This window comes from Nyctereutes procyonoides, unplaced genomic scaffold (genome assembly GCF_905146905.1).
Source record: "Nyctereutes procyonoides isolate TBG_1078 unplaced genomic scaffold, NYPRO_anot_genome, whole genome shotgun sequence".
NCBI classification, from domain to species: Eukaryota; Metazoa; Chordata; class Mammalia; order Carnivora; family Canidae; genus Nyctereutes; species Nyctereutes procyonoides.
The window spans coordinates 39,631,692-39,658,571 of NW_026575135.1; the positions used below are offsets into that span (position 1 = coordinate 39,631,692).

Genomic DNA, 26,880 nt, shown 5'->3' on the forward strand with positions numbered 1-26,880 from the left:
AATTCCTAAAATAGGTGTCATCCAGGAATATAAAGACAGCTTATGTATAAAGGTCATTAAAAGCTGCTTGGCCTCCAGCTTGCAAACTGGGGGCCTGCTTCCGGGCCCTTACCGAACATTTCTTCCCTTTGTAGGAGAGACCCCCAAATTAATTCTGACTAAAATAGTCTCTCTTATCTACTCCCTCCCATTTCCAAATATTCCACCGGGAAGTAAAGGAAGCAGAACTGAGCCTTAACTTCAGGCCAGGACTAATACACCTAACCCTCTTCCTCTTTTTGTTGGCCACCAAAGGTGTGTCTGTTTGACTTCTAATGTATGTTTCTTCACCGAAGGGGCATGGCTAGTCTTTCTTCTTTGTACACTTCCTTAGTTTTATAGACCAATTGTTTCCTACTCATTTAGTTTACTCAACCGAGTGTCAAGCAGTATATTGAAGATTAGGGGGGTAGGCTAAATAGGTCAGCATCCCTTCATGTATTTCATGAATCTAACAGGCACATTACCTCAACATGAAGGACTTTGGGGAGGAAAAAAAGGGGGACACAATGTGCAAAGACTTGGAGGCATCAAGTGTGGATGATACATGGGGAAGCAGAAGACTAAAATATGACCTGAGAGTTGGTAAAGACCAGAAGGTGTCTGGAATGGCATGCTAAAAAATTTGGAGATTTTTCTGTATTTGGAATACATGTAAGGGTTTTAGCAGTGAAGTAGCTTAATCAGTTTAGGGTTTTAAAAAGGCTTGGTAGCAGAGTAGAATTATGTACTATCATAATATGACTTCTGTTCATTTTTCAAGGATCTGTTCCTTAGGTCTTTCCCTCTGATACTTTCTATGACACACCCTTACTCATCCTTCCTAGGAAGAACCAATTGTTTGCTGATCTTGATATAAGACTCGTTATTAGCACCTATCACTGTATTATATTTTATTTGTACATTTATTTCTTTTTGGGCAGCCTCTGAGCTCTAGAAGGCATAGAAAGTATATTCTTCTTCTTAAAACAGTATTTTAAGGGTCATTATTATAAATTAATTGGAAATTTAATAGGCATGTATTAAGAACCCTTTTATGTTCCAGACATCAGCAATTGGGATATAGAAGGTATTCTGTGAATCTTACTGATTCATATCTAATTGATGCTTACAGTAGTTACCTTCAGAAATTTTTCAGTTTTGATGATCTGCCCCCATCAGATAATTGAGTACTTCAGAAAGTTAGTACTCAATAACAAACATTTAAGTGGTGATTATTTGTTTATTATCTTACATATTTAGTGACTATTTTATTGGACTTCCACTAGCTTGTTAGTAAAGCATTAGAATTCTCTTTGTTTAGCAGGGAGAATCCAGACTAAATTTGATTTAGAGTTCTCCTCTTTTTCAAGCATCAGTAAGCTTATAGATTTTAATAATAATTGTTTCCAACTTAGAAAGAATAGCTATGGGCTTTTAAAATTTATGAAAAAGGTTTTGAATGTATTGGTAAATGGTAGGAAGGAGGAGGGAAGTTAGGGGAAGGTCAAGTTCCCAGAAACATTTAATCTACTAAAAGATCACTTGGCTGTACGTGATTTGCAGATTGCATCATAACCTCTCAAGAGGCAGTGTGACTGAATGGGTGGCCTATGTAGAGAACATATGTTTTAATAGTTGTCATGTAACTTTGGACAAGCCATTTAGGTCACTTAAATATCCCAGGATCTTCTTAAAAAAAAAAAACTGGGTCATTAGGGAAACTGACCATTTCTCTTTTTAAGATTATATTTATTTGAGAGAGAGTGAGAGAGCAAGAGAGCATGAGCTGGGAGGAGGGACAGAGAAAGAGAGGGAGAAGCAGGGAGGCCAACATGGGGCTGGATCCTGGGACTCCGGTATCATGACCCAAGCCAAAGGCAGACACTTAACTGACTGAGCCACCCAGGTACCCCAAAGCTGGCCATTCTTTAGGTAAAGTTTAGATATTAGAAGAGCCATAAAAGGCTGGCTGCTTTTTAAAAGGGAGTGCACAACAGGATTGAAGAAAAGTTGGTAAGGGTCATGTGGGGATGTGAATCTTTTCTTATTCCTGGAGGAGGAGGAATAGATTGAGTTCCAAAAGTAGTAACTTAGAAATGGCTTCATTAATTATATTTTTCCAAGAAGAAGACATATACATTTAACTGACACTTTTAAAATATAAAGAATAAGAGTAATATGAGGTTTTTAGAAGTATAATAATTATACTCGTAAGTATACTCGTAAGTAATACAAGCTATTTCAGTTCTACATCATGTCCAGTGAAGTCAGAAAGAGACAACAAAATGTAGAAGATCTAGATTGGGGTCAAGGAAGAGAAAATAAAATGTGGAAGGAACGATGAAGGACTGGTTTAGGTGTGCTGCCTTCAAGTTCCGTTTCCCTCTCTTGTTCTCCACTGCATCCAGATCGTTCTAGACTCAAGACCCAGTGTGCTGGGCAACTCACAACCCCCATTCTTACCAGCCTTGTTCTTCAAGGACTTCAGTCTTCTGGAGGTAATCTTCATCAAGTGGCTTGTACCTACTGCCTTTTGAGCATGAGAGCTCCTGAGGCCTTGCAACTCTCCCTTGAGAGGAGAGGGTGGCTATAGCTTTAACATAGGAATTCTCAGCAGGCACACACTCCTTCATGTTCAGGCCATTTACCACAGACCATTTTACATGCTTGCCCTGGGACCGGTGGGCAGAATTTAGTCATATCCCTTTTCTTCCTTTTTTCCTGAGAATTAGTCCATTAAATATATTAATCCTTTGACTGTGACCTCTGTGACTGATATATTTCACTTACGGATTGTATGGGATGTGTCTGACCAGTACATGATGGTTTACATAATGAAAGCTTTGCGATGATTCTATGAGATAGATAGTATTACAGTTGTAAAAATATAGACCACAAGGCTCTAAGAGTTAAGTAATTTTGCACAAAATCACACTACTAGTGAGGAACAGAGCTAGAATTCACAATAACATATTAAATACACACAGACACACACAGGACTTGAGCAAGTGATGGAAGTGGTTGAAGAAAAGGGTGTAGACTAATGTGACCTGGGTGGTGAATTGGAAGGGTTTTAAATGTGGTCTGAATAATTCCCTCTCTGAAGTTAACCACAATAACAGTCCATTTTGGTTTCTCTGCCAAGTGTGACTCCCCGGTTACTTCCTTTTCCAGCAGTTGGAATTAAGTGACTGGTATAAGATGCCATAAGAGTTAAGAGTAGATTATAGCGTTAGAATTTATAGTCTGAAAAGTAAATGTTAACTTGCTTACTCTCTAAGGGGGCCCTATTCTATGTTTTGGGATCTAGTTTATACTATTTTACTTCATGAAAAGGCACAGACTTTGGAATATGAGCGGAAAATCTGCCTTTGTGTGCCAGTAAATGCCAGATCATTTTAGAAAGTGGAATTCTTATTAAAAGCAAGTGTGTGACTCAAATTTGGTGTCTACTTCAGTTTTTCCTCAAATGCTTGTTTTTTGTTGTTGTTGTTTAGTAATTATATTGTTTTCAAATGAAGAAGTTGGTGTGCAGTTGTTGGAAATGGGGGAAGGGGTAATTTGCAGCAGAAAAGAATAGAGTTTCCCAAGTGGGATGTTGTGGTAATGGGGGTGCCAGTGTTCTAGCTGAATACTTTTAGGAATAGAAGAGACATTCACTTTTTTAATTGACCCAAGTTTTAGCAGCCAGATGTTGGGAGTTTTATGGTACCATTTTGAAATTGATTTAAGTAAACATGCTAAGGCTCATGGAGAGTCTACAACCACTGTCCCCTGAGGACAACCTCAACCTGCCTCATGTGTCATCAGGAAGGTGGCATTAGCGACCTTGAAGGATGCAAGGTCTAGGCCTCCGTAAATGTGAAGTAAATGTTAAAAGGAAAAAGAAAATATGAAGAGGCTCTCTGTTCAGTGGTATGTTAACAATAACAACGACAGTGACAATAATAATAAAAGTAAAATGTTAGGGTCACTTGAGAAATTAAACTGGAATGTAGTATCAGTATTGAAGGACATTTGTCAGAGGGACTCAAGGCAGAAATAACTGAAGCAGTAGCAAAATAATGTAATTTATCATTTTTATGTAACTATCATACTCCATGGAAAGTGGCCAATATTATACCATCTTTTTTAGGAATGTAGAAAGAGAAAGATTGACCTTCTAAGTTATAAGTCACTGAGTCTTGCCTCAATTTCAGAAACAATGAGAGAATTCATGAGAGACAAGCATTTTAGAGGATATCCAACTCTGACCATCTGCAGGAGACACTAGCTTGAGTCGCCCTTATGAGTTTCTTTGCTTGCATTCTGGGAAATCAGAAATCAATTGGTGGATAATGTGGGAATCACCACATATATTCGTGTAGATTTCATGAAAACTATTCTAGAGAAAAAAAAAGACAAAGGAAATATGATGAAGAGGTGGAATTCTGATCTCAGCATTACATCTAGTTAGCAGGCATGAGGCAAAGTGCAAAAATAAATGGCCAAATTCTATACAGGAAGAGACTAACAGGATCCCCTTGCATTTCACATCAGAAGCAGCAATTGCAATATGCTAATCACTTACATGGATGAACAGAATCACCCTGCTAAAAAAACCAGCATAAGATTTTTCTGCTTAAATGAGACTGGATTCTTGTCTTGGCATAGGTACCATGGCAAGATTTCAGGGAAGAGATTTATCTATGGCCACCGATCAAATTTTGTTGAAATTCAGTATCAAGTTCAAAATTGCCTTTCCTAGGCAGGCAGAGAAGGCTGCTGAATCTGAGCCTTCCATTCCTCCGGCGTTTACCGAAAGCCTGGTGCATTTACAGCCTTGAACAGCACACTGTGCACTGAGGAAGACACAAAAGAAGTAGATAGAATCTCTGCCTCAGCTTAGGAGCATGCAATTTAGTTGGGGAGACAAAACTTAAATACTAGGACCAATAAAATAAGATGATAAAGCAACCTGCAAGTAAGTGTATAATGATATGGGGCAAATGACACAGATAAATGCAGAGGGGACATAGAGGAAAGAGGAATGAACAAAACACAAGAGTGTTAGGTTAGCTGGGAAAGGCATGTTGCCTAACTGTAGTATAGCCTCTACGTTGTTTCCTATAGAAAGCATCAATGAGAAATAACGTGGGATAGAAAATTTGATTATACTACATTGATCTTTTTCTCCTTATCTGCAGTCTGTCTATCACAGATGGAAATTAAATTGATCCAACAATTTGCTCTCCATAAAGCTATGTTAGTTTCTACCTAGTAATTTATGCTCTTCTTGGTGTTTGCAAATCGATTGCTATTATGGGATGAAGACAAATCTGGGCCTGGATCCAGTAGGTTGGGAGATTATGGGAGTGGATATGTGTGTATGCACATGAAATCCTGGAAAAATGGACTCTCGTTTCTGTGTATTTTACTCTTCGAATAAAAACATTTTCAGGTTCTTAAAAGCATGTTTAATTACACTCAGGTTGCATTTTTAGGGGATATATCTGCTTTATTTCATATTGGTACTAACAGGCCCAACCTTCAAACCACCTTTAGTGGCTTTGTAGCCAGACCTTTTGTTTCAAAAAAGCCTTGCTCCATTCTGAGAATATGGTAGATCTCTACTTTATTTTTTCATTTCGACATAGAAATATGTATGGACATTTATCTAGCTCGATAAATAAAGTGTTGCTGCTGAAAGGCTTGGGAAAGTATACTTTTTTTAAACACTCAGCTTCGTTGTTGCATCTTAAAATTTTTTTTAAAAAGTTCTTCTGAGGATTGTGAAATTCATTCAAAACAAATTAAAAAGAAAACATTTTCTGTGATTTCTTTATAGATTCTGGACAATCAGGAAGTCCAAGCCACAATGATCCTGCCAAGAATCCTCCAGGTAAATATGTGCTCCAGGACATTTGCAATCTAACATTGGTGGAGAACAAAGGTACCACTGTATAGGTAAACACCCCATGATTGGTCAGCTGCCTATTTTGTTCTGGCAGGCAGGTATGATCAGGACAAGATGTGATTCTCCATAGGCCCTTCACAGTGGCAAATACTTCTATATCGGCGTCATCAGTACTTACCTAACCACCACCGTTTTAATTTTTGGTGATGTTTCTTGAAAAATGAACATGCGTGTATTTTAGTTGTACATTGTTCAGGTGCTAAAAGTCACTGCTGCTTAAAAAGCCAAAAAAACTACTTCATCATTCTTTTAAAATGCACAAGAAAAAGTAAAAATTTCCATACTCTTATTATAGTTTATCAACTCGTATTACTTTATAAGGAGGGTTGGGCTAGAGGGTGGTTGTGTTTTCAGTGAGGGATTTTTTTCAAACAAGTTTTTATTCCATAAGGTTTTTATTAGATTCCAAGAATCAGGAAATAATGAAAGTAAGACTTTTCCTTTGGTATGATGTATGCCAAATACCCTCTTTATGTCCAGAAGTTGTTCCAGATCTGAAAATGCGCTTTTATAACTTGGCTGTCTTCATAGTTTCCTTGCTTCTAAATCTGAATATATAGAATTTGACATTAATTTAGGGGCATTTTGTGTTTTTTACTCATAGTATAAAACTTGTGCAAAGAAGAATTTCTACTATTTCATTATCAGAATAATTTTATTTGTATTTGCAACTTGGGGAAGAGAGTGCTCTAAGAATAAATCAATAAAACCAAAACAAAATGAACAAAAAAAATCCAAACTCCCCACATAAGTCCCCTACCTCCCCAAATAATTTCATCTAGTTGTTTTTGTTGAAAATAAACCAAACCACTTATGAAAAGTAATAATAAAAGTTTCCTCGGGTAGAATTAGTATTAGGTCCTTAATTATTTGACCTCCCTTGTCATAGAACTTTGCTACTGTGAGATTGTACTATCTAAAAAATCCCAAACTGTAAGAAAATAGACCAGTCTTATTTTGAAATGATATTACAAAGATACAGTAAGTAAATATGCAAGGAAAAGTGCAAAGTCAAGACAATATACTTTTTCTTTTTGAGTCTTGCCTATATTTTGTTCCTTATTTTTATCTTAGAAAAAATATATTTTTCCAACTACATATTCACTACTCTGTATTGTACAAAACCTTACTGTTTGGCAAAAGTAGCAGATACTTCAAAGATCAAAAGTTTTAATTAAATATAGATTGAAAAATGTATGCTAACTTGATTGGTCTTTTATCAAAATCATTCAAAATTACTACGGATTGATAACCATACAAAAATCAGAAAAAAATTAAATGTAATTTCCAGTTAAATTTATTATTTTATTTTTTGTGTTGGTGGGAGAGTAGAATAAAAAAGACAGACTATTTCAAATGTAATAAATTTGTGAGAAATTTTCTTAAGTTGAGAAAATTTCATTGGGGTATGCCTTTAGCTTTACTAAAATTTCTTCTTTTTACTTGAGTAATGTTTTCCCTGTATAGCATGATAACTCAGAGTGAATCATGTCCAAACATTTTTTAAAAGCTTCCTCACTCATTTTAGGAAGAAAGGGGTGGGGGAGGGTGGTTAATAGAAAAAGAATTGATAAGTAATGTAAGTCCGTCAGACTAAACAAAGGATATGTTCTTTGCATTTGAAATTAATAAAGCTGTTATCATTTAAAATGCATTTCTGAACGTGTACAGAAAGAATTTTACTCACTTAAAAATGTTCTCTACTTATGCTGAAAGAATAATTGTAAAATAGTTATATAAGGCTGGAATTTGATATTTTAATATTTGTCAAGAATCTTGGTTAAATTTTTCTTTTGCTATATTCAGTGTGGCATCTCTTAATTCATCTGTTTGCATATAATATGACAAACAGAAATAATCAAGGTAGGACAATTCTAATTTTTTCCTTTTTAAATTTTCCTTGGAAATCAAACCTTTTTGAGAACAATGTCTTAAAACTGGAATGTGTTAGATCATATGATTAGTTGAATACTGCATATATGTAAATGCTACATCAATTACCAGTTTTTCAGGTAGTATATAATAAAACATATATGATATCAAAATTAAATGGAACAAAATTAAAATTTTCTTTGATGATTTGGAAGCATTCCATCATTTTAACATATGTTGCTTATCATTGTATTATGGATTTAATCATGAGATTATTAAAGAATCCTATTTGATGAAAGTAAGAGTTCTGCAGTAACGAAATAAATCAAGCCACTAGGAATGTAGAATGACTTCTAATTTGAAATGTGAAAAATCAGAACTTATTAAGGTTTTTGTTTTGTAGTCAATTGTGATAAATTATATGCATTATTAAAAGCTCTTTTCACAGGGCACCTGAATGGTTCAGTCAGTTAAGCATCTGATTCTTGATTTTGGCTCAGGTCAATCTCACAGTCAGGAGATCAAGTCCCTCATTGGGCTTTGGGCTGAGTATGGAGCCTGCTTAGGATTCTCTCCTTCTGTCCCTTCCCTACTCATGTGCATATTTTCTTTCTCTCTCTCTCTCTCTCGTGAAGAAAAAAAAAAAGAGAGAAACTCTTTTCATAAATATAAGCATGTTTGGGATTTTAGAGCATAATTTATCTTTTGGAGACTTTTTTCATCTCTGTGTTCTGGCTTTGGCTGAAATGTGGAATCTCTGAAGTTTCAGATGCAGTATCTCAAAAAGACACAGTGCATTCATGAGAAAATTCAATCTACTACCATAAACAATGAAACAATCAAATTGCTTTGCTACTTGTATTGTTATAACAAAGGGAAGCTAAACTTTTGAAAAAGATCATGTTGAGTGCTAACATTTTGTAATAACCAGTAGTTTTCCATTGGGAGATGTGCAGCCCATGGACATAGTTACCATCTACTTCCCAACAGCTTAGGAAGAGATGGCAAAAATTCAATCTCTTTTGGAGGTGGAAGCTCTGTGAAATCTGTTCCCCACTGTTGACATGAAGGTGGAATCCCATTATGTCATTCTATAAGTACAGATGCATGGTCTGCTCACAGATTGAACACCCACTCTGGCTTGGCCTTTCTCCAGCATCAGACATGACTATCTGACATGGAGGCCGTATCCTTGCTGGTTCAGAAGAACTTTTGAAGGACCTTAAAGCTCCTCAGACTAGTATGATTATCTCCATGTAGGCCTTTAATTTTTGTGCTTCTTGACTGAGATTAGTATTTAGTGAGCAAACAGAGCAGAAGCAAACAAAAGCAGTACATTATTGGGAGGAACGATATGTGATATTTGTTATTTTTAAAGGCATTTTTGCAATTTTTTGTTATTTTAAAAAGCAATGAAAGTCTTTATTGCATTTTCTTATACTATTTGTGATTTAATAGTTTGTTTTAGTCTTTGTTACATGGTGGGGATGGGGTTCATTATCTTTTCAGGGCTAAGGTGTTTCAAAATTCTGATGGTGCCCAAGGATATGACATTGTTATTTTAGTAAAGAAGCACCAGACCACTTCATTTATTTTAATGATACACATTTCTTTTGTTTATGATGGAATCAGAAGTTATATGTTTATATCTAGTTACTTCTTTTTAAACATTAAATTATTCCTTTCTAAGCAATGGAAATATGAATCCTCTCTCAACTATAGCAAACAACTGTTTGGACAAAGGAGAGTAAACCACTAATTTAGGAATTAGACGACTCCTAATTTTTGCGATAATTAAAAACTCCACTGTCACTTTTAGGAAATGTGTGATCGAATTGCAATTTTTTAAAATTAGCTTTGAATTGCCCTGTTGTTTTATATCTCTGCATTCCTTGAGCTATGGTCTTTTAGATATTCCAATCTCAATCACTTGCCTAATGCTGGAATGGTTAATATCCAAAGAAAACAAGGCAAACTAGAAGTTGGATTTTGCCTCTGGGTCATTTAGAAGCTGACACCTCATTTTGAAGTTTAGGAAGTCTGTAGTTATGTGGGGAGTTTTCTCTTGGCTGGAAATAAAACAAAGAAATGGAGAATCTTGGGACAGTTTTTGCAAATTCTATGATGAAAACTTATGAAGCATTCTCTGTAGCATTAATCAATGCTTTCTTAACTGGAAAGACACAGATTTATCCTACTTTTCTTTTTGGCACATTTTGGCCTGTGCTATTTTGTGTGTTGATTTTTTGCATGTAGTCTGGCAAAACCTCTGGAAACCATTAGGATTCTATATTGGGTGGATGTCAAATAAGCTACCTTATATCCTCTCTGGAACTAAATAAATAATTGAATAAATTAAACAAGGAGTATCTATTAACTCACAATATTCTCATCTTATATTTAAGAAATTATTATGCATATAAATATATAAGTATAATATAAATGGCTAGTACTATAAATCATATAAACATATAAATAAATATATATAATATATATTCCACCTAATAGAGATCATATCTTTCTCTGTCTGACTTCTTTCAGTTAGCATGATGTCCTCAAGATCCATCCATGTTTTTGCAAATGGCAAGATTTCCTGCCTTTTTTATGGTTGAATGATATCCCATATATATATTCAATTTACAGATACACACCACATATATATTCCATTTATACATATATACAACACATTTTCTTTATACATTCATCCCTTGATGGGGATTTAGGTTAGTTTCATATCTTGGCTATTGTAAATAATGCTGCAATGAACATGGGAATATATATATATCTTTTTGAATTAGTATTTTCATTTAAAAAAATAAAAACCCAGAAGTGGAATTGCTGGATCATGTTGAGTTATATTTTTAGTTTTTAGAGGAAAGTCCATACTCTTCCATACACCAATTTCCATTTCCACTAGCAGTGTAGGAGGGTTCCCTTCTCTTCTCCTCCCTTGTCAATACTTGTTATTTCTAGTCTTTTTGATAATAACCATTCTAACAGGTTTGAGGTAATATCTCATTGTGGTTTTGATTTGCATTTCCCTGATGGTTAATAATGTAGAGCATTTATTCATATATCCATTGGTCATCTGTATGTCTTTTTTTTTTTTAAATGTCTGTTTAGGTCCTCTGCCCATTTTTTATTTTATTTTATTTTGTTTTTTACTATTGAGTTGTATGAATTCTTTATATATTTTGGATATTAGCCCCTTATAATTATATGATTTACAAATATTTCTGCCATTCAGTAGGTTGTCTTTTCTTTCTGTTAATGGTTTTCTTGCCTATGCAGAAACTTTTTAGATTGATGTAATCCCACTTGTCTGTTTTTGCTTTTATTACTTTTGCTTTTGGTGTCAGATTCAAGAAATTATTGCCAAGACTGATGTCAGAGAGCTTACTGCCTATGTATTCTTCTAGAAGTTTTATGGTTTCAAGCCTTACATTCAAGTTTTCGATCTGTCTTGAGTTAACTTTTGTTTATGGACTAAATAATGGTCTAGTTTCATTCTTTTGCATGTGATGGTGCAAATTTCCCAAGACCATTTATTGAAAAGACTGTCCTTTCCTCACTGTGTATTCTTGGCTTCTTTGTCATAAATTAATTGACTGTAAATGTGTGAGTTTATTTCTAGGCTCCCTCTTCTCTTCCCTGTTCTTCCCTATTCTCCCATTGATCAATGTTTGGGATTTTATACCAATACACACTATTTTTATAACTATAGCTTTGTAATACAATTTGAAATCAAGGAGTGTGATGCCTCCAGCTTTGTTCTTTCTCAAGATTGTTTTGGTTATTTGGAATTTTTTATGGTTCCATACAAATCTTAGGACTGTTCTATTTCTGTGAAAACTACCATTGGAATTTTTATAGTGATTGCATTGAATCTATAGATTGTATGGGTGGTATAAAAATGTTAACAATATTAATTCTTCCAATCCATGAGCATAGAGTATTTTTCCATTTAATCGTGTCTTCATCTGTATCTTTCATTAATGTCTTATTTTTCAATTACACGTCTTTCACCTCCTTGGTTAAATATCCCTAAGTGTCTTAATTTTTTTTTTTATGCAATTGTAAATGTCATGTTTTCTTCCTTTCTTTTTCTTTTTTTGGGGGGAGGAGTAAAGAGGGGGGGAGAGAGAGAGAATCTTAAGCAGCCTTCATGCCTAGCACAGAACCTGATATGGGGCTTGATCTCACAACCCTGAGATCATGACTGAAGCTGAAATCAAGAGTCAGACGCTTAGCAATTGAGCCACCGAGGCACCCAAACAGGATGTTTTCTTACTTTCTCTTTCTGATACTTCACTATTAATGTATAGTAATGCAACAGATTTTCGAGTTTTGATGTTGTATCCTGCAACTTTAATGAATTTGTTTGTTCTAACAGTTTTCTGTTGGAGTCTTTAGGGTTTATATAATATCAAGTCATCTACAAATAGTGATTTTTATTTCTTTTTTTTTCCAATTTGGATGCCTTTTATTTTTCTTGCTTAATTTCTCTGGCCAGGACTTCTAATACCATGTTAAATAAAAGTGGTAAGAGTGGGCATCCTTGTCTATTTCCTGATCTTAGAGGAAAAGCATTCAGGTTTTCACCATCAAGTGTGAGGTTAGCTGTGGACTTGTTGTATACGGTCTTTATTATTTTGAGGTATGTTGCCTCTGTGCCTATGTTGTTGAGAGTATCTATCATAAACATGTCGAATTTTGTCAAATGCTTTTTCTGCATCTATTGAAATGATTATATGATTTTTACCTTCGTTTCCTTAATGTGTATATCACATTGACTGGTTTGCAGCTGTTGAACCATCCTTGCATCCTTGGAATAAATCTCACTTGATCAGGGGATATGATCCTTTTAATATATTGTTGGATTTAGTTTGTTAATATTTTGTTGAGGATTTTTGCAACTGTGTTCACAGAAATATTGGTCTCTAATTTTCCTTTCTTGTAGCATCCTTTTCTGGTTTTGGTATCAGGGTAAAGCTGGCCTCATGAGTTTGGAAGAGTTCCCTCCTCTTTAAATTTTTTGTGACAGTTTGAGAGGGATTTTGTTAATTTTTTTTTTTTTTTGGACTGCTAGAATTCACCAGTGAAGCTGTCTATATTGGACTTCTGTTTGTTTTTGATTACTCACTCTATCTCCCTACTAGTAATTGGTCTGTTCAGATTTTCTGTCCCATCATGATTCAGTTTTGGTAGATTGTATGTTTCTAGGAATGTATCCATTTTTTTTAGGTTATTCAGTGTGTTAGCATATACTTTTTCCATAGTAGTCTCATTATTTGTATGATATCAATTGTAACATTTTCTTTTTCATTTCTGAATTTATTTATTTGAGCCCTTTCTTTTTCTTGGTGAGTCTAGCTAAAAGTTTGTCGATTTTATCTCTTCAAAAAATAAGCTCTTACTTTCATTTATTATTTCTATTGTCTTTTTAGTCTCTGTTTCATTTATTTCTGCTCTCATCTTTATTATTTCCTTCCTTCTGCTAACTTTGGGCTTTTTTCTTCTTTTTCTTGTTCCTTGAAGTATAAAGTTAGGTTGTTCATTTGAGACATTTCTTATTTCTTAAGGTAGACATATGTCACTGTTAATTTCCCTTATAGAACTGCTTTTGCTGCATCCCATAAATCTTGATATGTTCCATTTCCATTTGCCTCAAAGTATTTTTTGATTTCTTTTCATTTCTTCTTTGATCCATAATAGTATATATTAACTATAGCAATTTGCTGATCTCGCATTTAAGAAATTCTTTAAATCACAAAAATTTTGCTCTTGATAACTCCCCAGATCTATTTTATAGGTACTGAGATTAAAGCCAACAGAGGGTTATCATGAAACTAATGAAAACCAATCAAATAATTATTGATAAAACTAGTTCAGCATCTGTAGCTGTAGTTATATTCTGTCAGAATCAATAGGGACTATATTTGATTCTCAGTTTTTTTTTTTTTTTTTGAAACTTAGAATTTGGGACAGACTTTACTTTCTAATAGTTACAGAAGTAATAAAACATTCTCCCTTATTTGCTTATAAAGGCACATACATTTTCATGGACCCTTAAGAAGCACACAGGGCATATTTTGTTTTATTCCTTTTTTTTCATATTTTGTTTTAGAATATGATGTTCAGAGTCGAGGAAAAGATAATTTACTCTGATTCTTAAAAAAATCATAGCCCATTTACTTCTTAGTTAATAAGTTCATACCCATTCATTCTCATATCCTCATTTATTGTATCCACAAATAAAAAAAAAATTAAAGAGGAAAGTGAACTATTTCATGATCTTAGAAGTAATTTTAAACTTTGGCATTAGAAAATATGTAACAGACTATAAACAGGCTTTCTATTCATGGAAATATAAATAGAAAAACACTAAAAGGATTGGTTAACTGTGGTAAGGTTTGACATCAAGGTAAACCTTTTATGTAATTTTAGAATGAGTCTGTGCAAGTCAGTGCAAAAATAAAAGTTATTTTTTCTAACAGATTTTGTTTCAGAAACATTTTTTGTTTTTATCCTTTAATTTTTTTTAAGATATCACATTCAGTAAAGTTCTTAAATGTTCAGATTTAGGATAGAATTCAGAATAAAAGACCAAAAGATTAGGAATATGTTTTCTTGCCAAATTACTTTTAAAAAGCCAGAAGAGAACATAGCCCTCAGCTCCTTATTTTTATAGGCTGCACATGGGGGCTTGTATACACTCACTCCCCCAAAATTGATCTATATAGCAATTAGTACCATCCCCAGCCTCTATAATGGTTCTATCATGATCATTTGTAATATTAATTTTTTTAAAGATTTTATTTATTTATTTATTTATTTATTTATTTATTTATTTATTTATTTATATTTATGATAGTCACAGAGAGAGAGAGAGAGGCAGAGACACAGGCAGAGGGAGAAGCAGGCTCCGTGCACCGGGAGCCCAATGTGGGATTCGATCCCGGGTCTCCAGGATCGCGCCCTGGGCCAAAGAGGGAAAAAATATTTAGGAATGTATTATAAGGTCATGAAGGAGATTTTTCCATACCTTCCCCAAACACCTATCCTATTAGACAACAAATAATACAACAAAAAATTGGTTGCTGAATTCAGAATTAAGTATTACATTCCAAGAGACAGTATGTGGGTTGAGTCAGCTCTAATTGAGTTGAGACAGCCATTTGCCTTGGAGGAGTTGGAAATATACATCATTCTACACCAAGAACAATAAAGATCCAGGAAATAGCTGTCTGTAGGTTGATGCTTCAGTTAGGGACATTTAATGAGCATCTATTGTGTGCATGGCACTAGGCTAGATGCTGCGGAAGGTAAAATAGTGAATGGTTTTGCAGTGATTTTACATTACAAATGAACCATGCTCTCCTCAAACTTTTCTATTCATAAATACATACACTATTTTATGTATATAATGAAGATTAAATGTTACTTAGTGGGACAACTCAAGTGTCATGGGAGTTCAGAGTTAAGAAATATGTTTCCAGCCATCATAGGGAGCATGGTGGAGTGGAAAGAACATGAACTTTGAATTCACATTTTTCCCCTGAATCAAGGCTCCATGTTTTACAATGATCATGAGACATATGAAGGGCATGAGCAAATCAGCCAACTTCTCTGGAACTCCGTGCAATTGTGTCTATGGTGGTTGTAAGTATCCGACGGGGAAGCATACCTGGCATGTAGCAGGTGCTTTATGAAAGTGAGGGCTTTTCATCCCACTTTCTCTTCTAGCTGGGTTGGTCAGGAAGACTTCATACAGGAAGTATCATTTGATGCGGATCCAAATAGAAATGCAGTGTTTTTTGTTTTGTTTTTACATTGCACTCCTCTGAAAGCTCAAGATACATAGACAAAGTTACAGGTCAATATAAGATGCAAGGCAAAGAAAGAGATAGCCTCAAGTCTCTTAGGATGGGATAGAATTGTTGTTTTTTAGGGAGTCAATTTTGTTCTAAGGCTTTTGACATCAAAGGAAATGTGGAATGAAATTTTGTTACATAGTTTATAATAGTGACATGAGAAAGAGTACAAATGTATCATTAGAGATTGCTTTTCCCTTGGAGCAACACTTTATATCTTAGTCCCTTGTATTCACATCCTATAAATATTTTCCCACTTGCCTTTTTAAAATGGTCCTACTTTCTGAAGCCACCAACTTTTCTGCTCCATTGAAAGTTTTTGTGCCTTATTCTTCTGAGCTCTCTGCAGATATCTTCTTTATTCTATTAACTCATTCTTGGCAACTTATTTCTTACTTAAAAATGCATCTTTTGCCCCTCATTCAGACACCCCATTCAACTAAGAGTCCTATCTCCTTTCTTTGTCATGAAAAAGACTCTAAACTTCCTTCTTAACTTCTACAACTGAACTTCTGTCTCTGCTTGAAATTATTCTCTCCAGTGGTTCTTTTTCATTCTATTCCTAATTTCATGTTCTTAAGCATTTATTTGATTCAATTGACCATGCTGTACTTAAAATGTTCCCTTGCTTTTTTGTTTTGTTTTGTTTTTGGTCTTTTTTTATTGTGATAAGAATGCTTAACATGAGGGACACCTGGGTGGCTCAGTGGTTGAGCGTCTGCCTTCAGCTCAGGGTGTGATCCCGGGGTCCTGGAATCAAGTCCCACGTCAGGCTCCCTGCATGAAGACTGCTTCTCCCTCTGCCTGTGTCTCTGCCTCCCTCTGTGTGTGTCTCTCATGAATAAATTAAAAAAAAATCTTTAAAAAAATACTTAACATGAGATTGGCCTTCTTAAGAAATTTTTAAGTAATATAGTTACAGTGTTTCACAACAGATTTCTGGAGATTACAGATCTTGCTTAACTGAAACTTTATGCCTGTTGATTGGCAACTCCATATTTCCATTTCACCCTAGTCCCAGCAAGCATCATTCTATTCTGATTCTATGATATTGAGTACTTTAGATAACTCACATAGGTAGAATCATGAAGCATTTGTCTGTCTGTGACTGGTTTATTTCACTTAGCATAATTTTTTCAAGGTTCGTTCATTTATTACCTATTGCAAAATTTCTTTTGTTTTAAAAAGCTGAGTAGTATTCCATTATATGCATATACCATGCTTTCTTCATGCATTCATTTATCAATGGATGTCTAGGCTAGTTTCAACATGTTGGCTATTGAGAATAGAGCTACAGTGAATATGGGAGTGTAGGTATCTCTTTAAGATCCTGCTTTCAGTTCTTTTGGGTAAATACCTAAGAGTAGGATCTTATGGTAGCTTTATTTTTAATTTTTTTGAGGAACCTCCATACTGTTTTCTATAGTGGCCGCACTGTTTACTTGCTAACAGCCATCCTAATAGGTGTGAAGTGGTATCTCACTGTGATTTTTATTTGCTTTTCCTGAGCCTTTTTTCTTTTCTTTTCTTTTCTTTTAAGATTTATTTATTTATTTTAGCGAGAGAGTGAGTGAACACACATGGTGAAGAGGGGGAAGCGAGGCGGAGTGAGAGTAAGAATCCTCAAGCTGACTTCCCACTGAGGGTGGAGCCAGGTGTGGGACTCAATCCCTGGACCCTGAGATCCTGACCTGGCTGAAATCAAGAGTCAGACACTTAACACTGAACCACCAGGCGCCCCCTACCGCCTGAGCCTTTTTTCATATGCCAATTGGCCATGTATATATTCTTTGCAAAAAAAGTCCATTCAAATCCTTAGCCCATTTTTAAATCAGGTGAGTGGTTGTGCTTGTTTTGTTTTGCTACCAAGCTGTAGGAGTTTCTTTTATATTTGGATCATGAACCTCTTCTCCGATATATGGTTTGCAACTGTCACAATTTCACCATCTTGCTTGTTTCCTTGGCGAAGCAGAAGCTTTCATTTGATATAGTTTCACTTGTTTTTTTGCTTTTGTTGCCTGTGGTTTTGAAAACAGGACCTTTTGCTCGAAATCCAGGAACCGTTATGTTTTCTGTCAGTTGTCTCTTGCCTTTATTTACTTCACCAGATTTTTATCTTGAGTTCTCTATGTTTTCTGTCCCCCTGTGACTTTAAGTTCATTCACCTTTTGTTATTCTTAGATATGTGCCTTTGGAACAGATCTCTCTCCTCCTGTTTCACGTGCCCAACTACTTTTTGGACACAGTTCTGTATATCCCCCATGGGTAGCTCAGATTTAACATTTCCAAAATTCAATTCATTTTCTTTTCTTTCAGACTTGAGGTTTTCTCCACGTGAAATGTCTTGGGGCCAGACCTCTTGGTTAGAGGAGCCCATGAGTCCTTCCTCAAAGACTCTGTTTATCACCCTCCATACTCAGTCATCAGCTCCTTTCAAAAGTCTCTTGAATCCACCGACCCCACCCATTTTTCTCTTACACTTATTTGAGCTCTAGACTTTATTTTTTATCTGTAATCGTACAAAACCCTATACTTGCTTTCATTCTGTCCTTGTTCTGTTTTTCTCTAATCTTAGGAATGAATGCTTTTTATAAAACACAAATCTGACTTTCTGAACAACTCCCGGTATCTCACTGCTTATGACCCATCTTCTGTGTCATGGCTTTAAATGCTATTCAGTATCAGATGCCACATTCCCTTCCTTTCCCTTTCTTTCTTGCAATATGTTTCTTCCTCTGCCAGGACTGCTGTATCCACCCTACAAAGTCTTGTTTGTCCGATACATCCAAACTCTTCCATGCATCTTATCAGATTCTCCCAGGCAGGGTTGGACATTTCTGTTTCTATTATGATTGCTGCTTTATGTTATGTTTATATTTGCTTACACATCTCACCCTTCTCAAGTTGACAGTTAAATTTTCTAAAAAAAAAATTTACTACTATAATCCAATATATTTTTTTGCTTGACATACTCAAGAAAGCATGGGCTATCAGTACTTCTAACACTTCTAACTCAACTTCTTCACTTTACTTATGAAAATGGGGCAAAGAGGATAAGTGATTTGCCCACAGGTCCAATTAGTTATTGACATAGGGAGGCTAAAACTCACTTTTTTTCATGAATCAAAACCCTAAGTCAATAGTAATCCCACTACATCAGTGATACTCTTTTCCTTGCCTTTCCTTCCCTGTACCTGATAAATAGTACAATTGACTGTGGTACAATGCCTTGTGAAAAAAATGAAGTTTGGCCTTGTATATGTTTGGCCAAAGTGTTTATGAGCATGCACTGCCATGCAGAGGAAGAAATGAGAAATTTTTGTTTTGAAGTCCTTTAGCAAGACTGAGTCTGGATCTTCTGGCATTCAGAGTGAGTGCCACACTTGAGTCTCTGGGGGAGGTTGTAATATCCCTAGCTTCTGAGACAAGGGGCAGTGGGCAGAGGGTGAGCAGATGGGGATTAGCTTGGGGAGGGAGGTTAGCTGAGAATTTCTGAGGCTGTGGGGTTAGGGAACTGGTGCAGGAGAGGAAATGCTCTCTGCCAAGTTATTGCAGTTGCTCGAGCTCTGTAGCCACCATCTTGTCTTCTGCTGCATCTTTTCTCAAGATTCTCATGCTTTGCATTTGTACAGGTCAGGGGCCCACTTGGTACATAGTCACGAGTGTAATTTAAACACAGCAAATGCTCTTCTTTCACAGAGCTCTGAGAAAAAGGACCAGCTGTGAGAGAAACCATAGTTAGCCAGATTTTTGTTTTCCCTAGCTTTCTGACTGTATTGCAGGAGCTTGTGGTATCTGAAATGATATAAAGTAATTTAGAGTGCAAATGAAATTTCAGTATATTGATTTGGGCACTGACTTCACTGTTCACCTAGGTCTGGAAAAGTTTTTTATTAAATTTTAAAAGACGGTAGTAACACATTTTTCTTTCCTTGTTTAAATATCTGGATTCCCTACAGTGAGAGTGCGGGTCCCCTCATGAAAGAGGTGGTAGTCTTGACTACTCTGGGTTAAGCTGTGCCTGCACCCACTTCCTAAAGCTCATTACTCAAGTAACTCAGGTTCTTTTTTACAATGACTGCCTGCATAGAAAGTTTCCTCTCCATTTAAATTCTTGTCCCTCTCCATATTTACAAGGTCTGCTTTTGCAGCATATGGCTACAATTTAATAATGCAAAGCATTTTCCTCCTCACAGCTGGAAAGCTGGGATTGTTCTGTATCAGAGATAGAGTGGACTTGCTCCAGGCCAGTTAAAATCATTGAACTCGGCAGAAGCTAAGCTTGCTGGACGTATTGTCCCGTACAAAGGCACCCAGGAGACCTCCACTTGCATATTAGAGTATCATGCTTGGAAAGAGGGATCGATTCTATGGTAATATATTGCAAGCAGAATAAAATATTAAGCAGAGAGAGAGAGAGAGAGATTTATATCTACGTACGTTTTAATCTTTTTCTACCTTATCGAAGAAGAATGTGACTTCAGATTATTATGCAAATAATTTTTTTGTAACTATAAAACAGTATTAAGGTATCTTGATTAAAGAGTAACTTAAGTAAATACTTTAGGTGGCAATTTGAGTCTTGTTGGTTTTGCATAATGTCATTGAAGATAGAAGAGTTTAAGAAAAAAAAATCAGGTTTTGGTTTTCAGTGTTGTTATAAATCTTTTTGGGTCTTTTGACTTGTACACTGGTCTTCAGGGACCATGCATTTTATTTTACATAATGGAACTAAGAACATACTTCTCTTTCCACTGACATGTTTCTAATCTTTGAACCCAACAGAGATATTCCTTTTCCCCCCATCTTCATTCCATCCCTGGAGCATATTTATGTCCCCAGGGCATTCAGGAGGAAGTACACAGAAAAACCACTTGACTTGCAGATTTGATCTTATCATCATTAAAATCATCACATGCACTTGTTATTGACATGAAACAAACAGAGACATGATGGAGTTTCTTTTTTCATAAATTGTATAATTTTATTTATTTGAAATGTCTGGAATAGGCAAATCCATAAAGACAAAATAGATTAGTGTTTGCAAGGAGTTTGGAGTTGTTGTGGGAAATGGGTATGCGACTGCTAATGGGTATAGGGTTTTTTGGTAAAGGATGAAAATATTCTGGAATTAGATAGTGGTGATTGTTGTACAACTCTCTGAATATACCGAAAGCCACTGAGTTGTACATTTGAAAATTGCATGTGAATTATATCTCAATAAAGCTATAGTTTTTTGTGTAAGTGCTTATGAGCCATTGGCAGAAAAGGATTTGTAACTCAAGGCAAGGAGAGATATTTGGGGGTTCTTAAACTAGGAATCAGAGACCTCAGAGGATCAAGGAAGAGGCTCCAGGGAGCCCTGGCACAAGGAAGTCATATGGCAAGTGGTATAGGTATTGTTCATGTGCATTTCTCTGGGCTGCATTATATCCTCATGAGATCCCTTACCCTAGTGAAGTGCAGAGGTATCTGGCAGGTATGGATAACAAGTGACACATTGTATGATAAGATAATGGCTCCACTGTTTTATTTGTGGCACTTTTTTTTTTTTAAGGTAGTGGATTTTTTTTTCAAAATTTGGTATTTTGGACTTCAGTCATTCTGAATTGAACTACTTTCCATGCAGAACAATGCTTTCTAAGTAAGCAAGCAAGGAATAAAAGATGATCATTTTTATAAGGACAAATAAAGCATTCTGCTATTTTATACCTAATATGTCCTAGTTGATATCCAGAAATAGCCCACATAAATTGCATTTCTTTACATAGTGTTGGCAGATGTCTACAAGTTTTTGAGAGAATGTGTAGCAAGATGAGCAGAAGGATGAGGAAAGGCCACTGGTGGGGTTACTCTTAAAGCAGATGAGGAATGCAAAATATTTTAAAAAGAAGATAATTGGTGCTGAATCTTAATGCATTATGATTTTCTTTTTTTTTTTTTTTGCATTATGATTTTCTTAAATATATTTATACTCTGTCCTTTTAACTAGAGCATGTAGGTTATTGTAGTAGTTTTCCTAATCTCTGTAGTTCATATTTTTGCCTCGGGTCTTAATCCCTGTGAAAATTCATTGTAGAGGCCCATGATAATTTCCATAATGTGCAAATCTGATTATTTTATTCTCATCCCATGTTTCAAAATTTTCCACTCTAGGCTAAACCTAATCTTTAGCATGGCATCTAATCCAGCCCTTCGTGATAAGGTCTCAACTTTTTCCTTTCACTGCACACATGGACTTTGCATTTGGCCCTAGCCATGTTATCTGTGGCTCTGTCCATGTTGTTTGCCTATAATGTCTGTACTTCCTTGACACCTCATCAGTGAGACTTCTCCAGGTCTTACCTTTAGTATAGTTTACAATAATAGCATTTACAGCATTTTTACCACTATTTACTTATATATTTTCCTGAGTGGATTCTGGATGCCTTCAGGTGAGGATTGTAGTCTTCCATTTGTACATTTAACATCTAGGCAGATACCTGGCCAGAGACAATGTTCAGCAATGATTAAAATATATGATATGGAGACTCAGACCAGTTGTATGCTAAATAAATTATAACCTGTTTGTGCAATAATGAGACCACGCCCATTCCTACAACTTGACCTAAGCCAGGAAAAGCATGGTGTTTCATAGAGACAGTCATAGTGGGGTTCTTCTGCCTTGTGGGACCACTGCACCTCAGACATGACTATTTGGGGACATTACAAACTCCTAACTTTGTGTAACATGGTCAGGTGAATTTTGTAGGGATGTATCAGACTGAGAATTGTAGTACTCCAGTATAGTTACTGATTCAGAATACCAGTCTCAGATGAATTAAATTTTTCTCCTACTAATCTGATGAATTGTAAAGAAGGCCTTCTTGCTGTTTTATGCTTTTGCTTAGTGAATGTACTTTAATGGTGTTAGAGCTTACATGATCATGAATGAGGGAACAGGTAAAATCTTTCTAGAAATTGCAAAAAATGTATGACTGATTAAACAGAATGTTTCAGACTCATTTGTGATTTTTTTTGTCTGTGTGATGTGGAAATATTACTTTGTAAAAATTTGGAGACCACTATATATAGATCACTTGCTCAAGAAGGTCATTTTTTCTTTATTGAGGTATAATTGATTTATAGTATATTGTATAGCTATCTATAGTGTATATACCTACACACAAATGCACATACACACGCACACATAAACAGAAAATAGCATATATATATTTATATATATATAAATATATATTCTTCTGGTGATATCAACACAATCAGGAAGATGATGAGCATTTCCCTCAATATCAGAAGTTTCTTCTGACCACTTTATAGTCCATTTCTTTCTCTACCCCCATCCTCAGATGACCTCTGATCTGCTTTTTGTCACTCTAGATTAGTTTACATTTCTCGAATTTTGTATAAATGTATCCTTTCTTTGTCTGGTTTCTTTAATCTAGCATAAAAACTTTGATATATCCATGTGATAACATTTGTCAATAATTTATTAGTTTTTATTGGTGAGTAGTATTCCCTTATATGGATATACCACATATGGTATGAGGTAATGAGTGATGCCCTTTTTAAAAAATATTTGGATATCCAGTCAATCCAGTACCATTTGTTTAAGAGACATTTTTTCCTCCATTGAGTTGCACAGCTATTTATCAAATAGCAATAATGATACATTTATGTGTCTATTTCTGATCCATCCCATTGATCTATATGTCTTTTGCCAGCATCAAAGTATTTTCTGGATTTCTGTAACTTTATGATAAGTATTTTTAATAAGTTTTTAAAAGCTATTTTTTAGGTCCTATTTTCATATAAATAGGATCAGCTTGCCAAATTTTACTAAATAAATAAATAAATAAATAAATAAATAAAACAAAAATACCTGCTATAACTTTCATTGAGAATAGTGAGATTTAAAACTTGGTCTTTTTAGGCATATAGCAGAATAATCATTAGCTACCTAATATAAAGTCCACATTACTTGCTTAACTTCTGATCCAGTTTTTCACAGTTCTTCACTAAATTTCCATAAGGATGTGTAAAACCTTAACTTTTCCTAAGCACACTAAGCTAGAATCTTAGAGCCTTATCTCAACTTATATGAACTGCGTAGTTAGACTGAATTTTAAGATGATAGTTTTCCTATCTCATATCTCACAAAAGATAGCAGTGTTAGTTCCTTGAGAAATTGTGGACATTGAGTTTGATTCTCTCCTGCTATCATCCCCAAAATTCAGAGATTTTTCTATATTAATTTAAAAGGCTGTAAACAGAGAACAACAGGGTTAGGAAATGTAGGATGAAGAGGGAGTGAAGAAGAGTGTGGAAAGACATTTAACAATCTGCTTCTACTTCCTAATGTAAATCCTTAAAAAACTTTTCTACTCTGGGCCAGTCTAACTCCTTCACACCAAAGAGAAGACACTTTGAAACTTGGTCCCATCTGTCCTTTCAAGAGCCTCACATTCTAGAAAGTGACGGTTTTCATGTACTGACCTGGTAGGATCTTACATAGCTAGGTGGTGAGGTGAGAAGGGCTTAGGAGATGAAGGACCAGTAATTATTGGGGATTGCTTAGGAACTACACTTATCAGCTTTGACTAATAACACTGTTACTAGTGCCATTATCAACAAGCATGCATGGATCCCAAAACACTGTATATACACTTTCTTATTTAACCTTTACCTTGAATCTTTGAGTTCAGGATTACTACTATTCCCATTTTACAAATGGGAATGGTGAGGGGGGGGTAGAGAGTTTAAGTATTTGTTCAAAGTCATTAATAAAGAGCAAATCTGGAAATTGAACTGAGGTAGAGTTCAAAGTATTTAGCATAGAGCCTTGTTTATAACAAAATTAACACTCAGTAAATGATAGCCAGTATATTATTACCATCATCATTGTTATTTATTTATATTAAAGTTAGATAATTTACCTAAAGTTTATAGGTAGTAAATGATAAGACAGGAATTCAGATCCAATTGTGTAAATTCTAGAGCCCTCAATCTCAACCTATATTGAAACCTTTACTTACTGTAGCTAAGGGAAAGCCATACACTTTTCTGAGGCCAAACTCTAATTCCCTGTAGACTACCCTCTAAGGAAAAGAAAAACAATCACATGAGTATGGCCTTGGTGAGAAAATGCTGAAGAACATGGGGAAGATACATCATCAAGAAGAATATACTTTGGCAGTTAAGTACTGGAAGAAAGTTTCAGAGAAAAACATCTGTTTAGAAGAAAGGACTTACATGGAAAAGTGAACAGATAAAAGAAGAGCTTCAAGGAGCAGAGTACCGTATTAGATAAGCAGAAAAAGCAAGAAAACTGAAGTTGCTTTCATGTAATTAAAGTCTGCATTTGAAGGAATAAGAAACAGAACTGATATTGTGGAAATAATCCTTCATATAGAGGACAGACTTAAGATGTTTGCTCCAAAAGCTGAAGAAAAGAACAGAGAGGTTAAAATGATAAGGAAATGGTTTATGGTGGGAGAATAGAAAATTGAGTATTAATTTAGGTGTTCTTAGAAAACATTTAGGAGAGCAGTAGAATCAAAGACAAATTAAGAAAACTTTAATGAGCTAAAAATGATCTAAATATTTAGATCAAGAGGGCTACCTGTATCTAGCCAACAGTAATAGTATCTAAATACATTGTATGGAAAATTTTGTATTTTGTTGATGAAAAAGAGAATCTTGTAATCATTCTGGAGGAAAAACAAGTTACCTATATACTTTTTTTCTTCTTTTGGCCAACATTAAGTAATAGAAGAGTGGGGGAATTAGAATTATGAATTACTTAAAATTATGATGAAACTTTTTTTATGTTTAAGGAGTTTTACCTGTAGTCAAAGGCAATAGAAATATATTCTTTATATTTGTGATCTCAAAAAATAGTCTTTTATTTTCTTTGTAATTTTATTTGAAAGTATATATCAATTAACAAAGTGATACATCAAAATAAAAAATTTTCAGAATAGGAAAGTTCTCCCACCTATACCTATAGATATAAATATAGCTATAGGTATATACTAATGAGAATAGTAGTCAGTTAAACAGAATTACACCTAAGTAATTATTATGAATAAGAATTACAGACATAAATGCCAATGTAAAAAAGTAATTCTTAATATATATAAACAAGAATTTAGTAACAATTACCCGAGTCCCAAATTCAAGATGATGATTTTTTTAATTGTCGTTAAAATACACATAAAATTTACCATCTTAAACATGTATAAGTATACTGAACTGTATACTGTTGCACAATTTCCTGAACTTTTTCATCTTGCAAAACTGAAACTCTGTACGCATTAAATAACAACTCGCCATTCCCCCCCTCCATCCCTTTGCATCTGACATTCTACTTTGTTTCTATGAGTTTGAGTACTCTAGTTACCTCCTCTAAGTGAAATCATACAGTATTTGTTTTTGTCACTGGTTTATTTACAGATTACATTTTTAAGGACTGAAAAGAGGAGGCTTCAGGAGGTTGAGTACCTAGGAATGGCAGACTGGTTTTCTTCTTTTAGGATAACTGGTTGAGTTTTGCTAACAAGTCTGCTATTTGTCTCTATCTCTGTTTTTGCTTAGATTTGTTGTGAGAAAAGATTGCTTTTCTTGGTGTCAGGTGCATTTTAAGCGTCAATTGATAAGGCTGTGTGTTTTTCCTTTTTTTTTTTTTTCTCTATGGTGCTGATAGATTTTGTAACAGTGAACTGCACTCATTCGTGGAATAAAACCCTAATGATAATGGTGTATTGTTCTTTTGATAACATTGCTATGTTTAATTCAAATATATGAACTGAATATATTTGGTTTTATTTAGGAATCTTGAAATTGCACTTATGTGTGTGCTTGGTCTTTGCTTGTCTTGTTTGCTTGCTTTGATTTGGTGAAGGAGGTTGCAAATTTAGTTATTTAAGTTCTGCTGGCTTAATAAAGACTCAAGAGAGAGGTTTCTTCCTAAGGAAATTTGTCATCATTTGCTAAAGCCTGGAAGAGTGTAGCTATCATTGGAATTTAAAGGCTAGATAAAAGGTAAAATCCAGCTGTGCACCCATCTATACCTGGTGCCATTTTAAAGGTAGTTTTTAAATCATCTTTAAATTCTCTTGCAGGGTTTTCAAATTCTAAAGTGCATATGAATCATCTGTG

General features: G+C 35.0%; 1 protein-coding gene across 5 annotated transcripts in view; it reads left to right on the forward strand.

Annotated features, from left to right (window-relative positions):
* NFIB (nuclear factor I B) overlaps positions 1 to 26,880 on the forward strand; it is a 234,621-nt gene that overhangs the window by 127,039 nt on the left and 80,702 nt on the right. For all 5 annotated transcript variants that reach the window (XM_055302607.1, XM_055302609.1, XM_055302608.1 and 2 more), the window contains exon 3: positions 5,849 to 5,902. In XM_055302607.1, the coding sequence (XP_055158582.1) occupies positions 5,849 to 5,902 (54 nt within the window). The remainder of the gene's footprint in view (positions 1 to 5,848; positions 5,903 to 26,880) is intronic.